Source organism: Vombatus ursinus, unplaced genomic scaffold (assembly GCF_900497805.2).
Source record: "Vombatus ursinus unplaced genomic scaffold, bare-nosed wombat genome assembly UNPS02009132.1, whole genome shotgun sequence".
Classification (NCBI taxonomy): Eukaryota; Metazoa; Chordata; class Mammalia; order Diprotodontia; family Vombatidae; genus Vombatus; species Vombatus ursinus.
In genome coordinates, this window is record NW_020948910.1 from 17,498,155 (window position 1) to 17,510,993 (window position 12,839).

At 38.0% G+C, this 12,839-nt stretch overlaps 1 protein-coding gene and 2 pseudogenes across 1 annotated transcript; 1 reads left to right on the top strand and 2 right to left on the bottom strand.

Annotated features, from left to right (window-relative positions):
- Positions 1 to 1,180: 1,180 nt before the first annotated feature.
- On the bottom strand, positions 1,181 to 2,303 carry LOC114034908 (annotated as a pseudogene).
- Positions 2,304 to 10,214: 7,911 nt separating this feature from the next.
- Positions 10,215 to 10,836, top strand: LOC114034857 (annotated as a pseudogene).
- Positions 10,837 to 11,783: 947 nt separating this feature from the next.
- Positions 11,784 to 12,839, bottom strand: LOC114034915 (trace amine-associated receptor 6-like). The gene has a single exon (XM_027850740.1). The coding sequence runs from the start codon at positions 12,837 to 12,839 to the stop codon at positions 11,784 to 11,786; it is 1,056 nt and encodes a 351-aa protein (XP_027706541.1).

Consider the following 12,839-nt stretch of genomic DNA (forward strand, 5'->3'; position numbering starts at 1 on the left):
ATGCTGTCCCATATTAATTTTATGACTTTTTTAGATGATTAAAGTAGTGTCTTATATTAATAGAATAAACAAATAGTTGTAAAAGTAAATTAGATTCTGCTGTGACTGCTGGTTTGGTAATGTTATAGTATTGAAGTGTAATGTTGCTAATGAGGCAGCTCCTTGGTGTAAGGGATACAATTATGGGCCTTAAGTAAGGAAGACCTGAATTCAAATCCAGCCTCAGACATTTGTAATCCTGGGCAAGTCACTTCACTTCTGTTTGCCTCAGTTTCCTCAACTGTAAAATGGGGATAATAATAGCATCTACTCCCCAGGGTTAATGTGAAAAACCAATGAGAAAATATTTGTAAAGCACTTATCACAGTGCCTGGTATGTATACTATATAAATGCTTATGATTAGTATTATGAATGAAGTAATGGTATAAGCAACAATGATAAAATGCACTTACACTTCAAAAAAAGCACCTGTGTAGGGCTAAATTCTCTGTCTAGAACATAAAGAAAGCCTAGGACTTTGGCTGCAGAAAAACACTGTTACTCTATGAAATCCTTTCATGGGGAGGCTCAATTTCATTATTGACTGTAGGTAGAATTGATCCCTCTCTTGACTTTCTTTTAAAAAGAAAAAGAAAGATAAAGTAAAGGAGGAAACTTCAACAACAAAATTCTATAACCCAGAATAGAGCTGAAAACTTTTCAGGGCTGCTGATTTTAATAAATATGATTGTTAACTACACAATAAAAAATAGTCGGGTTTATTTTATGTGAGACTTATTTAAAAAAAAAACTTTTAAAAGGAAGAAAAGATATGAGAGTTGTGGGAAGGAATAGAATAGGCAAAATAGGTACCTTATCTACTGCAAATGAAAGGCTAACTGTGGGAGAGGTTTAGATAAGATTGTAAAATATTCATTAGAGAAGAAAAAAATCCTTTTACCCTTTGGTCCAAGGCTGGAATGATGAAGGAAAACAAATGTCTAATGAGAAAAGCTAGGAACTAGAGCGCAACTTTGAAAACAGCTGGTAAACACTATTCACATGCAATTTGGCATGGTAAATAAATTTTATTAAACATCAATCCTGAAACTGGGATTTGGACTGAATGAAGAGAGTATACTCTCATGTCATAATAATTCACCTGTTCCTTTTACAACTTTGTTCCACATTTTAACATCTTCAGTCTAAAACCTTAATTTGTTCAGAAAATAAATCTATTGTTGAAGAGTGACCACTGAAGACTTTCCCAGTGACAATCAGTTTAATTGCTCTTCTAAACCAAGGGTAAAAGAAAGCATAAATCAGAGGGTTTATGGCTGAGTTATAATAGGCAAACCACATTAAAATTTCAAAAATATATGTTGAGATGATGAACCCTAGGAATGCATCAATTATTGATTCAATAAAATATGGGAACCAGGAAATCAGAAATGCAATTGCTGCAATACCCAGTGTTTTTGCTGCTTTCCTCTCCCTCTTGGACACTCTGGCTTCTCTGAGGATGACTCAGTCTTGTTCATGCTTTCAATCTTTCTAGCTTGTAGTTTAGCTACTAAAAAAATCTTACAATAAAGAATGATCATGACCAGAGTGGGAATGAAGAACAGAAAGTCTATCAGTACCCAGGTTTGATTCTCAGCAATCTGACAACCTCCCACTCAGGTGAGGGCACTTACTAATTCCTCCAGCCCATCATCATTGACACCAGTACCAAGAAGTGAAAACATGTAAGCAATAGCAAGAAGCCATGAGCATGTGATGCACACCAAGGAAACATGCAGAGTGAACTTGTTTGGATAGACCAGAGGGTCAGTGACAGCAATGTATCTATCAATGGAGATGAAACACAATTGAAGAATGGAAGAATAACAAAATGATCCATCAAAACAAAAGTGAAATTTACAATAAATCTCCCCAAAGTACCAACAACTCTCCACTGACCTCACCATGCTGAAAGGCATCACAGTGGCTTCCACCAATAAGTCAGCATAAGCCAAGGAGGCAATGAGAAAATTGGCAGGAGAGTCAGCTGCTTGAAGTGAAGGATTGAAATCATGACCAGGAGGTTTCCCAAGACCACAAGTTCAACCCCAGAGCCAAAGGCCAGGTAGAGGATGACTCGGGGTGCTGGGGAGTAGGAAGTTTTAATGCAGGACCCATTGATGTTCTCATAGCAGAGCTGTGCTGCTGCAGGCTGGGACTCATTGCTGCTGCTCATTCTTTTTCTCTCTGAACTTTGCAGAATTTTCATTAGCTTGAATATTTTGTGTCTTATTGAAATTTCTAATTCTCTCCTTAAAATAAAAGATGCATTGAGTTAATGTCTTAAAAATGTGTAGGTTACTATCTTTAATAAATTGTGATTCTTTTCCATTTTATAAACTTTATAATTACAAATTATGTTACAAATCTTCTCATACATATTCAGAAGTTGGCCATGTAACTCAGAAACACTTTTGCAATTAAACTCAAGTCAATTCAAGTAATAATCTCAGCAAATCTACTAAAGATTCCTATGGACACATGTAAATGCCTTAGCTGCTTATTTAAAAAAATTCCTCTTTGACCCTCTAGATCTTTACCTCTGAGGAGCTTCTTTTTGTCAAGAGGAATGAGATGTAACGTGATCACTGAACTCGAAGCCCAGCTTTTATTCCAGTGCTCTCTCCCCTGGTATCAATTAACTGTTAATGTCCAAAATACCTTGAAAGCATTTAGGAAGTCAGTCAAAGAAATTCCATCCTCTTAAAAGGTGCAAGATCAAATCCCTATAGAGTGAAGTGTGAACTGAGGAAAGAAACTTTTTTTTTTCAGTCATTATCAGAAAAACTGCTGTTTAATCTATAGGAGACTCTCATGTGTTCAATTTTGTAACATATGCACATCTATTCACATGTATTTCTTTTCATAGATTTCATTATCTGATGGGCAATAACGTGTATATATTATATATATGTATATATGTTCATTTAAATAATAATAGAGAATATGTACATATCACTTTAAGGTTTGCTAAGAACTTTACATATATTATCTCAATCCTCACAACAACACTGTGAAATAGATGCTATTATCTCCATTTTACAGACACGGAAGCTAAGGCTGAGAGATTGTTACTTGCCCACAGTGACACAGCTTGAAAGTGTACGAGGCAGAAATCAATCTCAAGTCTTCCTGCTTCTTAATTCCTGCATTCTATCCACTGATCCACTTAGCTGCTTTTCTTTTCTAGTTCTCTGAACATTTTTTTAAAATTTCTGTGTAAATCTTTAGTCTCTCAAAATTTTCCACAGAGGGAAGTTGATTTATGAAGCAAACCACTGAAAACGAGAGAGCCCTGAGTCTTTTGTCCTTAGGTCAGAGGAAGGACTGTGGAGTAGGCTGCTGTGTAGTGAACTGTGAGGGAATAAATAAGAGTACTGCAGTAAGTCATGGGTTCAAATCCCAGCAATGCCACTTGGGCAAGTCACAACCATTCCACCTCAGTTTTCTTATCTATCAACCATGAGGCTTGGACCTGATGCCCTCTAAGCCCTATGCTCTATCAGGGAGGGGAAGCCGTGGCCTTGAGGGTACATATGGCCCTCTAGATCCTCAAGTGTGGCCCTTTGACTAAATCCAAACTTCACAAAACAAATCCCCTTAATAAAAGGATTTGTTCTGTCAAACTTGGACTCAGTCAAAAAGCCACACCCAAGGACCAGAAGGCCACATGTGGACTCAAGGTCGCAGGTTCATCACCCCTGCACCCTTTTCTCTTTGATACATTTTAGAAATATCCATGCCCTGTGATACTTTCTTCCCTTTTCCACTCATTTTTCTTTTCTTTTTCTTTGCCTTCAATTCTCTTCCTTTGAGTTTTTGATGTGATTTTCCTCTCTACTCTAATCCATTCTCTGTTCGTCTGTCAAACAGATCTTCCTAAAGCACACATCTGTTCACAGCATCCCCCTATTCTATAAACTCTACTGGCTCCCTGTTACTTCTAGGTGAAATATAATATCCTCTGTTTGGTTCTAAAGAACCTGGCTCCTTTTAAACTTGCCAGTTTCCTTATAACTTAGACCCCTCAATGTCATCTGCGATTCAGTGGCACAGGCTTCCTTGCTATTCCTCCTACAGGACACTCTATCTCCCAGCTTTGAGTGTTTTCACCAACTTTCCCCCAAACCTGGAATGCTCTTTCTCCTCATCTCTGATTCTGAACTTCTCTGGCTTCCTTCAAGGGTCAGCTAAGACCCCCTCTTCTACAAGAAACTTTTACCAGTCCTTAATCTTAGTGTCTTCCCTCTGAGACTACCTCAAATTTATTCTGCCTATGTTTTGTTTGTACATAATTATTTACATGTTGTCTCCCTCATTAGACTGGGAGCTCCTTGAGCTATTTTTTGCTTTTCTTTGTATCCTCAAGGTTTACCACAGTGCCTGGTTTATTGTTGTTCAGTCATTTGGTTTTGTCTGACTCTACTAGAGTAGTTTTCCATTTTCTTCTCCAGTGTGTCCCCATTCTATAGATGAAAAACTGAGGTAAATAGGGGTTAATTGGCTTGCCCAGAGTCACAAAACTAGTAAGTGTCTGAGGCTGGATTTAAACTCAGACCTTCTCAACTCCAGGCTCAGAACTCCATCAATTGCACCACTGGGATATACTAGGTTCTTAATAAATGCTAGCTGACTGACTAACTGATACATATTTTATCAGCATAAACGAGTATGATGCAGATGATGGAAGAGTGGGACCAATATGAAGAATAATAATAACAATAACTATGTTAATAATAAACTCATATTTATAAAGCCCTTTAAAATTTGCCAAATGCTTTACCCATATTTATTCATATTAATTAATTCATTCCTTTTAATTAATTCATTACCCTGGGAGGTAAGTGCTATTATTCTCCTCTTTTTAGAGATGAGGAAACAGAGCCAAGGAGAAATTAAGTGACTTGCTTAGGGTCACATAGCTAGTATGTGCCTGAGACTGGATTTGAACTCAGGTCTTCCTGACTTCAGGTCTATGGCTATATACTTTTCCCACCTAGCAGCAAATACTAGAATTGTGATCAGCACAACTCAAAAGGAACAGAGTGTGGCCATCATGACTCCCCAGAGGAATCTTACTTTCTTCTCTTATTTTCCCATTTTAGTTTGTCTGAGTCATGAAGTGTATGCCCTTCCCCCTATACCTTTCCCCACAAGGAGTAGGAACATATGTGGTTGAATTTTGCTACAACATACCTGAAGATAAGGGAAGAAAATGATATGAATTCTAGGAGGTAGTTGGTCGCAGATATCTTCATCTGGTAGTGATTGTTATAGTCTTTTCACTTTAAGTCCTATCATGTACATATATTGTCATGACATGCTAAATTCTAAATTGGCAAATAAAATGAAAAGTGATTTGATGATAAAGAATCGAGATAGGATAGAAGAACTGAGCTAAGTAGAGAGCAGATTTCATATTTCAACATTTTGAGCATAATGCATTTTATCTCCTCAAATAATCTCATACCTGGGTAACAAGGGATTATTCAAAGCTGCTTAGGGAGATTGTCATTTGATCTTGGCAGAGGGGGAACAGTTATGGGCTGCAAGCTGAGTACCTGCTGATGGCTAGGAAGGATACCTCAGCCTCTTCTGAAAGGGTTTTCTCATGACTATACTACAAGTCAAACTGTTGCCTCATTCCTTACCTAGCCTTACTCACTGAATGGATGTTGCCTCAGATAAACTGGGACCTGGGAAAGACCTTAGCTTAAAAAGGCCGAGGTCTCCCACTGCATCCTGGGCCATTGCCAGTTGTCCTGACCTATGGCTTGCCATTGGACTCAGATGGCTCTGGAGGAGAGAGCGAGGCTGATGACTTTGCACACCTTGGCCTCACTTAAATCCAATTCACTTTCCAGTTAAGATATGACCCTCCTGATATCATTGGTCCTATTCAGAAAGGAAGGACAAACAACAACAATAAACACCGCAAAAAGTGACTAATAAGGACAGGCTGAGGGCTCCAAGAAAGTGCCTCCTAAAGGATAATGCAGATATGACATTACCTCGCTGGGTAACTAACATGTGGTGAACGCTAATTTTTATTTTCTTCACAGCATTGTGAGAATCAAATAAGAAAACTTGTAAAGTGCTTTCCCAAACTGAAAACACTATATAAAGGCTGGCTATTATTATTTCTTTACACTTCAATCTCCTCTAATTTTGCATACTCAAGAGAAAGCAGTGGAAAAATGTCTTAATCAATAAATATTTATTAAGCATCTACTATGTTCCAGACACAGTACTAGACACTGAAGATGAAAGAACATATCAAAATAAAATGCTCAGTCTTAGAATATAGTGAGTTCTCTTCTATCGGGAGTAGAAAAGACTTACGGAGGGATATTCAGTCAACCAGAAGGTAATAAGTGTTTATTGTGTGCTGACATTGTGGTAAGCACCAGAGATTTAAAAAAAAGAAAGTAAACCAATGATCTCCTAAACTCCAGTAGCTCACCTTCCAATAGGGAAACAATATGTAAATAGCTATACCCACACAAAATAAAAATTAAGCCAAAATTTTTAGTGCAGTTTTAAGGTTTAATTGCTTAAAACTATCCTAAAACTTTTGGGACACCCTGCATATGATACAGGAGGTAGGGTGGGACATAGGAAGCACCAAAGGTTCCTGTGGCACGTGGGATTTGAGATGAGTCTTGAAGGAATCAAAGAATCTAAGCTTAGGAAGCAGAGCATTCCAGGCATGGGGAACAGCCACAAGTAAAAAGGTCCAGTCAAGAGATGGCGTGTCATGGGTGACGAATAACAAGAAGACCAGTTACTGTCATTGAGGTGAGTACATGGAGGTCAAGTACCTGAAGAATAAAAAGGTATGAAGATGCCAGATTACGAAAGGCTTAAAATGCCAAAAAGATGATTGTCTATTTGATTCTGGAGGTAATAAGGAGCAATTGGCATTTATTAAGTAAGGGCATGCCATCTGTGGTTTAGAAAATCACTTTGGCAGCTAAGTGGAGGATAGATTGGAGTGGAAAGAGACTTGATATAGGGAAACCACTCAAATAATAATAATAATAATCCAAGAGTGACATGATGAGAACTCCACCAAAGTGGTAGCTGTGTGAGTGTTCAGAAAGTGACATATATGAGAGGTTGTGAAGGTAGAGAGGACAATGCTTGACAAACTTGGATATGTGCATTGAGTGAAATACCAGTATGGCTCTGAGGTTGGGAACCATGGTGACTAGGAGGATCGCGGTGCCTTCCATGGTAACAGGAACATTTGTAAGTAGGGAGACATTTGGGAGAAAGATAGTACTCTCTCTGTCTCTCTGTCTCTCTGTCTCTCTCTCTCTCTTTCTTTTTGGATATGTTGACCTTAAGATGCTATAGGATACAAGAGTTCAGATGTACAAAAGGCTATTAGATGTAGAACTACAGATTAGAATGGAGATTAATCCTGGATACAGAGATCTAGGAATAGAGACTGCAGAATAGGAATAGAAACTGCCTAGAGATGATAATTGAACTCAGGGGAGCTGAAAAACACCATTAGGTGGGATAATTGAAAGGTCCCCCCTAGAGGACTTAATCTGATTTCTATGACTATTTCAACAAACATATTGTGTTAAATATTTTCATAAAATTTGTTCCTATCTGGAGGCAGCTATGTGACTCAGTGGATATAGCACTGTGGTTGGAGTACGAATTTGTGTTCATATCCAACATTAAACACTTATTAGCTGTATGACCCCTGCCAAGTCACTTAACCGCTGTCAAAATCAGCTTACTCAACTGTAAAATGGGTCTGATAATAGCATCTAAAACAAGACGTTGTCAATTTCGTCAGGAAATTTCTCTTCACTTCAAGTTAAATTCTGTCTCTTTGCAACTTCCACTGAGTCCTTCTGCCCTCTGGAGTCAATCAAAACAAGCCTAATTCCTCTTGCATATGCCAGCTCTTCTAACATTTGAAGTCTATTATCATGTCTCCCTAGGTCTTTCTTCTCCATGATAAATAACTTTATCTATCTTATCATTCTTATCTCCCCATCCTACTACTACAATGCCCTGAATGTGATTTGGGTTCATAGATAGCTTAGAGCCCTTTGACTATGAATTACTACTCTCCACTAACTCAAAGTTTTTCTTCTTTCCTTCTCATCTTCCAGTCCAATGTCACACCCCTGCTCTGCATAACAGTAGCTTCTTAGTCTCTGTTTCTTTTAATATAGATAGCTTTCATTTTTATATGACCTTCACACACATGTATATTCCTACCTACACACACACATATATATATATATATATATACATATGTCTGTGTGTATATATACACACGTATGTTTCAGAATATGAAATCTTATATTACCAGAGAATGTTGGAATTTGAGTACCTGGCTACCAGCCAGAGCTATGTGGCCCTAATAAAGTACTTTCAAAAAATCCTGGTTCCCTATATTATTTCTGTCCCAAGAAAGCCAAGATGGGGGGAAGGACTGGAGAGCAACGTAATGATTTTATGACCCAGGAGATAAACACTTTGGTTTCATCTCTAAAATGAGGGGCTTAGATTTGGTAGCCTTTGAGGTACTTTCCAGTACTAAATCTATGATCCTCCATATTCCATCTTAATGTCTTTGTTTTACTTCATTTCCTCTAGACCTGCCTTAGAGAGAAAACAATCTGTGTAAGTATGTTGGGCTTTCTCTCTAACAAAAGTGTGGATTATCTCAGGTTTCTCAGTAGAAGCTGGAGACTATAGGGAATGACACACCTGACAGATAGGCCCATTGCCCACTCTAATAGCACTGAATTTCATTATCCTTTTTAAGGCAAATGCCAGTTAGAGATGTGTTGTGAAAAATCTAATGTGTAAAACCTTCTGTAGCCACTGTATATTTCATCTGAGGTATACAACCAGCCCATACCCATTTTATATAACCAAGAAAGTACGACAGCAGACGCACCCTCTGACCCTTTACTTAACTATACCCAAATGTTCAACGCCAAAGGATGAGAAACCTTTCAATTTCCCTTGAACCATAGGCAAGCCACTCTCTATAAAGAATCTGTGCTCTGGTGGAAGCCCAGCATGATAAGCTGGAGGATCTGGTTCCCACTAGGGGGATCCAAGACCAATATGAGTCAAAGAATTAAGTTATAAGGAAGACACAGTTTGTCTCGTATTTTAATATTCAATTCATAAATCACAACACAGAAAGAATCATGTTTTGTAACAGGTCTTCTGTGCACTGAAATACAAAAAAAAAAATTAAAACATTTCAACATGTGTCCCACATACATCTCTAATTTGGTTCCTAAAGATTTAAAATAAATACATCCACAATCTCTTTTAAAATTCCCCGTCCTTTTTCCTCAAGGAGAAAGGAAACTACATTCCATGGAATTGATGACTATATAGCAAGTAGTAACAAAAACTATGACATACATAGTTGCAACATATTTGATAGCGTGTAGTAGGCAATAGCATTATATATGTATGCATATGTGTATACATATATACACATATATGTGTATATGTGTATATGTGTAATTGTAATTACAACCTAAAATTGGAGCAGCTAGGTGTTACAGTGGATAGAGTGCTGGACCTGGATACAGGAAGACTCATCTTTATGAGTTTAAATCTGGCCTCAGATACTTAACTTGCTAGGTGACCTTGGTCAAATTACTTAACCCTGTTTGCCTTAGTTCCTTGTCTGTGAAATGAGCTGGAGAAGGAAATGGCAAACCACTCCAGTATTTTTGCCAAGAAAACCTTAAATAGATCAAGAAGAGTTGGACACAACTGAACAACCTAAAATCAGTGTTATCCCACATTAACTTTATGACTGTTTTAGATGATTAAAGCAGCCTTATATGAATGGAATAAGCAAATAGTTGTAAAACCATGTTAGATTCTTCTGTGACTTCTGCTTTGGGAATGTTATGGTATTGAAGTACATTGATGCTAACGAGGTAGTGGTATAGTGGATAAATTATGGGCCTCAAGTGAGAAAGAGCTGAATTCAAATCCAGCCTCAAACACTTGTGAGTCACTTCACTTCTGTTTGACTCAGTTTCATCAATAAAATGGGGACAGTAATAGCACTTACTCCCCAGGGCTGTTGTGAAAAACAAATGAGAATGACTTTTCTTTTCCAGTTGGTGGCAGCCATCAGGCAGGCTAAGCATAAGCCAGGATGGGGGCCTACAAATACATCTAGGAGCTATGGAGGAAGAAGCGGTCGTCTGATTTCATGCGGTTCCTCCTATGTGTGTGCTGCTTGCATTACTGCCCCAGTAGTAGGTCTGCCCCAGACCTAGCTGCCCAGCCCACCAGACTCAAGAAAGCTTGGAGACTGGGGAACTAAAGCCGAGCACGGTAAAGTCATCTACCTTATTTGTGCTCACCATGGTGGGAGAAACTGTCCAGTTCTCAAGGGTTCAACCTATGGTAAACCTGTGCATCATTGTGTCAATCAGCTGAAGTTTGTCAGGAGCTTTCAGTCTGTAGTAGAAGAGCGTGCTGGCTGCCATTGTGGGACCCTAAGAGTCTTGAATTCCTACTGGGTGGGTGAAGATTCAACCTTCAAATTCTTTAAGGTTATTTTTATTGACCTTTTCCATAAAACCAGACGAAACCCCAACACTCAATGGATCACCAAGCCAGTGCACAAACACAGAGAGATGTACAGGCTAACCCCAGCTGACCAGAAGAGCCCAGGTCTTGGAAAAGGCCACAAATTCCATCATACCATCGGAGGATCTCATGGTGCTGCTTAGAGAAAACACAATATTCTCCAACTACATAGATACTGCTAATTGGTACACATTCATTTGTAAACTTAAATGTTTAATAAACAAAATTTAAGATGAAAAAAGGGAAAAAAAAAGAAAAACAAATGAGAAAATATTTGCAAAACACTTAGCAGAGTGCCTGATATATATACTATATAAATGCTTGTGATTATTATTATTAATATTACTGAAGTAATGGTATAAGAAACAATGATAAAATGCACTTACATTCCAAAAAACACCTATGTGGGGCTAAGGTAACTTTAGGTATTTCTCTCATTGATTAGAATACAAAGAAAATAAAGAAAACCAAGGACTTTTGGGGCCAAAAACAATTGTTATTGTATGAACTCCTTTAACAGGGAGGCTCAGCTTCATTTTTGGCAGTAGGTGGAATTGATCCCTCACTTCATTTTCTTAAAAAACAAAGAAAGATAAGGCAAAGAAAGAAAACAGCAAAATTCTATAATTCAGAATAGAGCTGAAAACGTTTCAGGGCTACTGGTTTAAGTAAATACAAGTGTTAATTACACGACGGAAAGCTTTTCAGATTTATTGTATTTGAAAAATAAATAAAAACTTTTTATAAGGAAGAAAAGATGTCAGAGATGTTCTTGGAAGGAATCAGAATAGGCAAAATAGGTGGCTTATCTACTGCAAATGAAAGGCTAATAGAGGGAGGGATCAGATTATAAAATATTCATTAGAGACAAAAAAAAATTCTTCTACTCCTTGATCCAAGAGAGGAGTGAAGAACAAAAACAAATGTCAAATGAGAAAAAACAGACATAGAAGAGCAACATTAAAGACAGCTGGTAAAACACCCTATGCACATGCAATTTGACATGGTAAATAAATTTTATTAAACATCAAACCTAAAATAGGGATTTGGAAGGAATGAAGAGAGTATACTCTCATGTCATAATAATTCACCTGTTCCTTTTACAACTTTGTTCCATATTTTAACATCTTCAGTTTAAAACCTTAATTTGTTCAGAAAACAAATCTATTGTTGAAGAGTGACCACTGAAGACTTTCCCAGTGACAATCAGTTTAATTGCTCTTCTAAACCAAGGATAAAAGAAAGCATAAATCAGAGGGTTTATGGCTGAGTTAAAATAGGCAAACCAACTTAAAATTTCATAAATATATGTTGGAGTGATGAACCCTAGAAAAGCATCAATTATTGTTTCAATAAAATAGGGGAACCAGGAAATCACAAATGCTATCACAGCAATGCCCAGTGTTTTTGCTGCTTTCCTCTCCCTCTTGGACACTCTGGCTTTGTAACTCTCTGAAGATGATTCAGTTTTGCAGTTCATGCTTTCAATCTTTCTAGCTTGTAGTTTAGCTACTAGAAAAATCTTACAATAAAGAATGACCATGACCAGAGTGGGAATGAAGAACAACAGAAAGTCTATCAGTACCCAGGTTTCATTCATAGCCATCTGACAACCTCCCACACAGGTGAGGGCACTTACTAATTCCTCCAGTCCATCATCATTAGCACCTGTGTAAAAAAGTGAAAAACTAAATGTAATGGCAAGGAGCCAGGAGAACACAATGCATATTCCTGAAACCAACAGAGTAAATTTAGTTGGATAGACCAGAGGGTCAGTGACAGCAATGTATCTATCAATGGAGATGAAACACAAGTGAAAAATGGAAGAATAACAAAATGATGCATCAAAACAAGTGTGAAATTTACAGTAACTTTCCCCAAAATACCAACAACTCTCCACTGACCTCACCATGCTAAAGGGCATCACAGTGGCTCCCACCAAAAAGTCAGCACAAGCCAAAGAGGCAAGGAGAAAATTGGCTGGAGAGTGCAGCTGCTTGAAGTGAAGGATTGAAATCATGACCAAGAGGTTTCCCAAGATAGCCAGCAGAGCCCCAAAGCCAAATGCGAAGTAGAGGATGACTCGGGATCCTGGGGAGTAGGAGGTTTTAATGCAGGACCCATTGATGTTCTCATAGCAGAGCTGAATTACTGCAGCCTGGGACTCATTGCTGCTGCTCAGCAT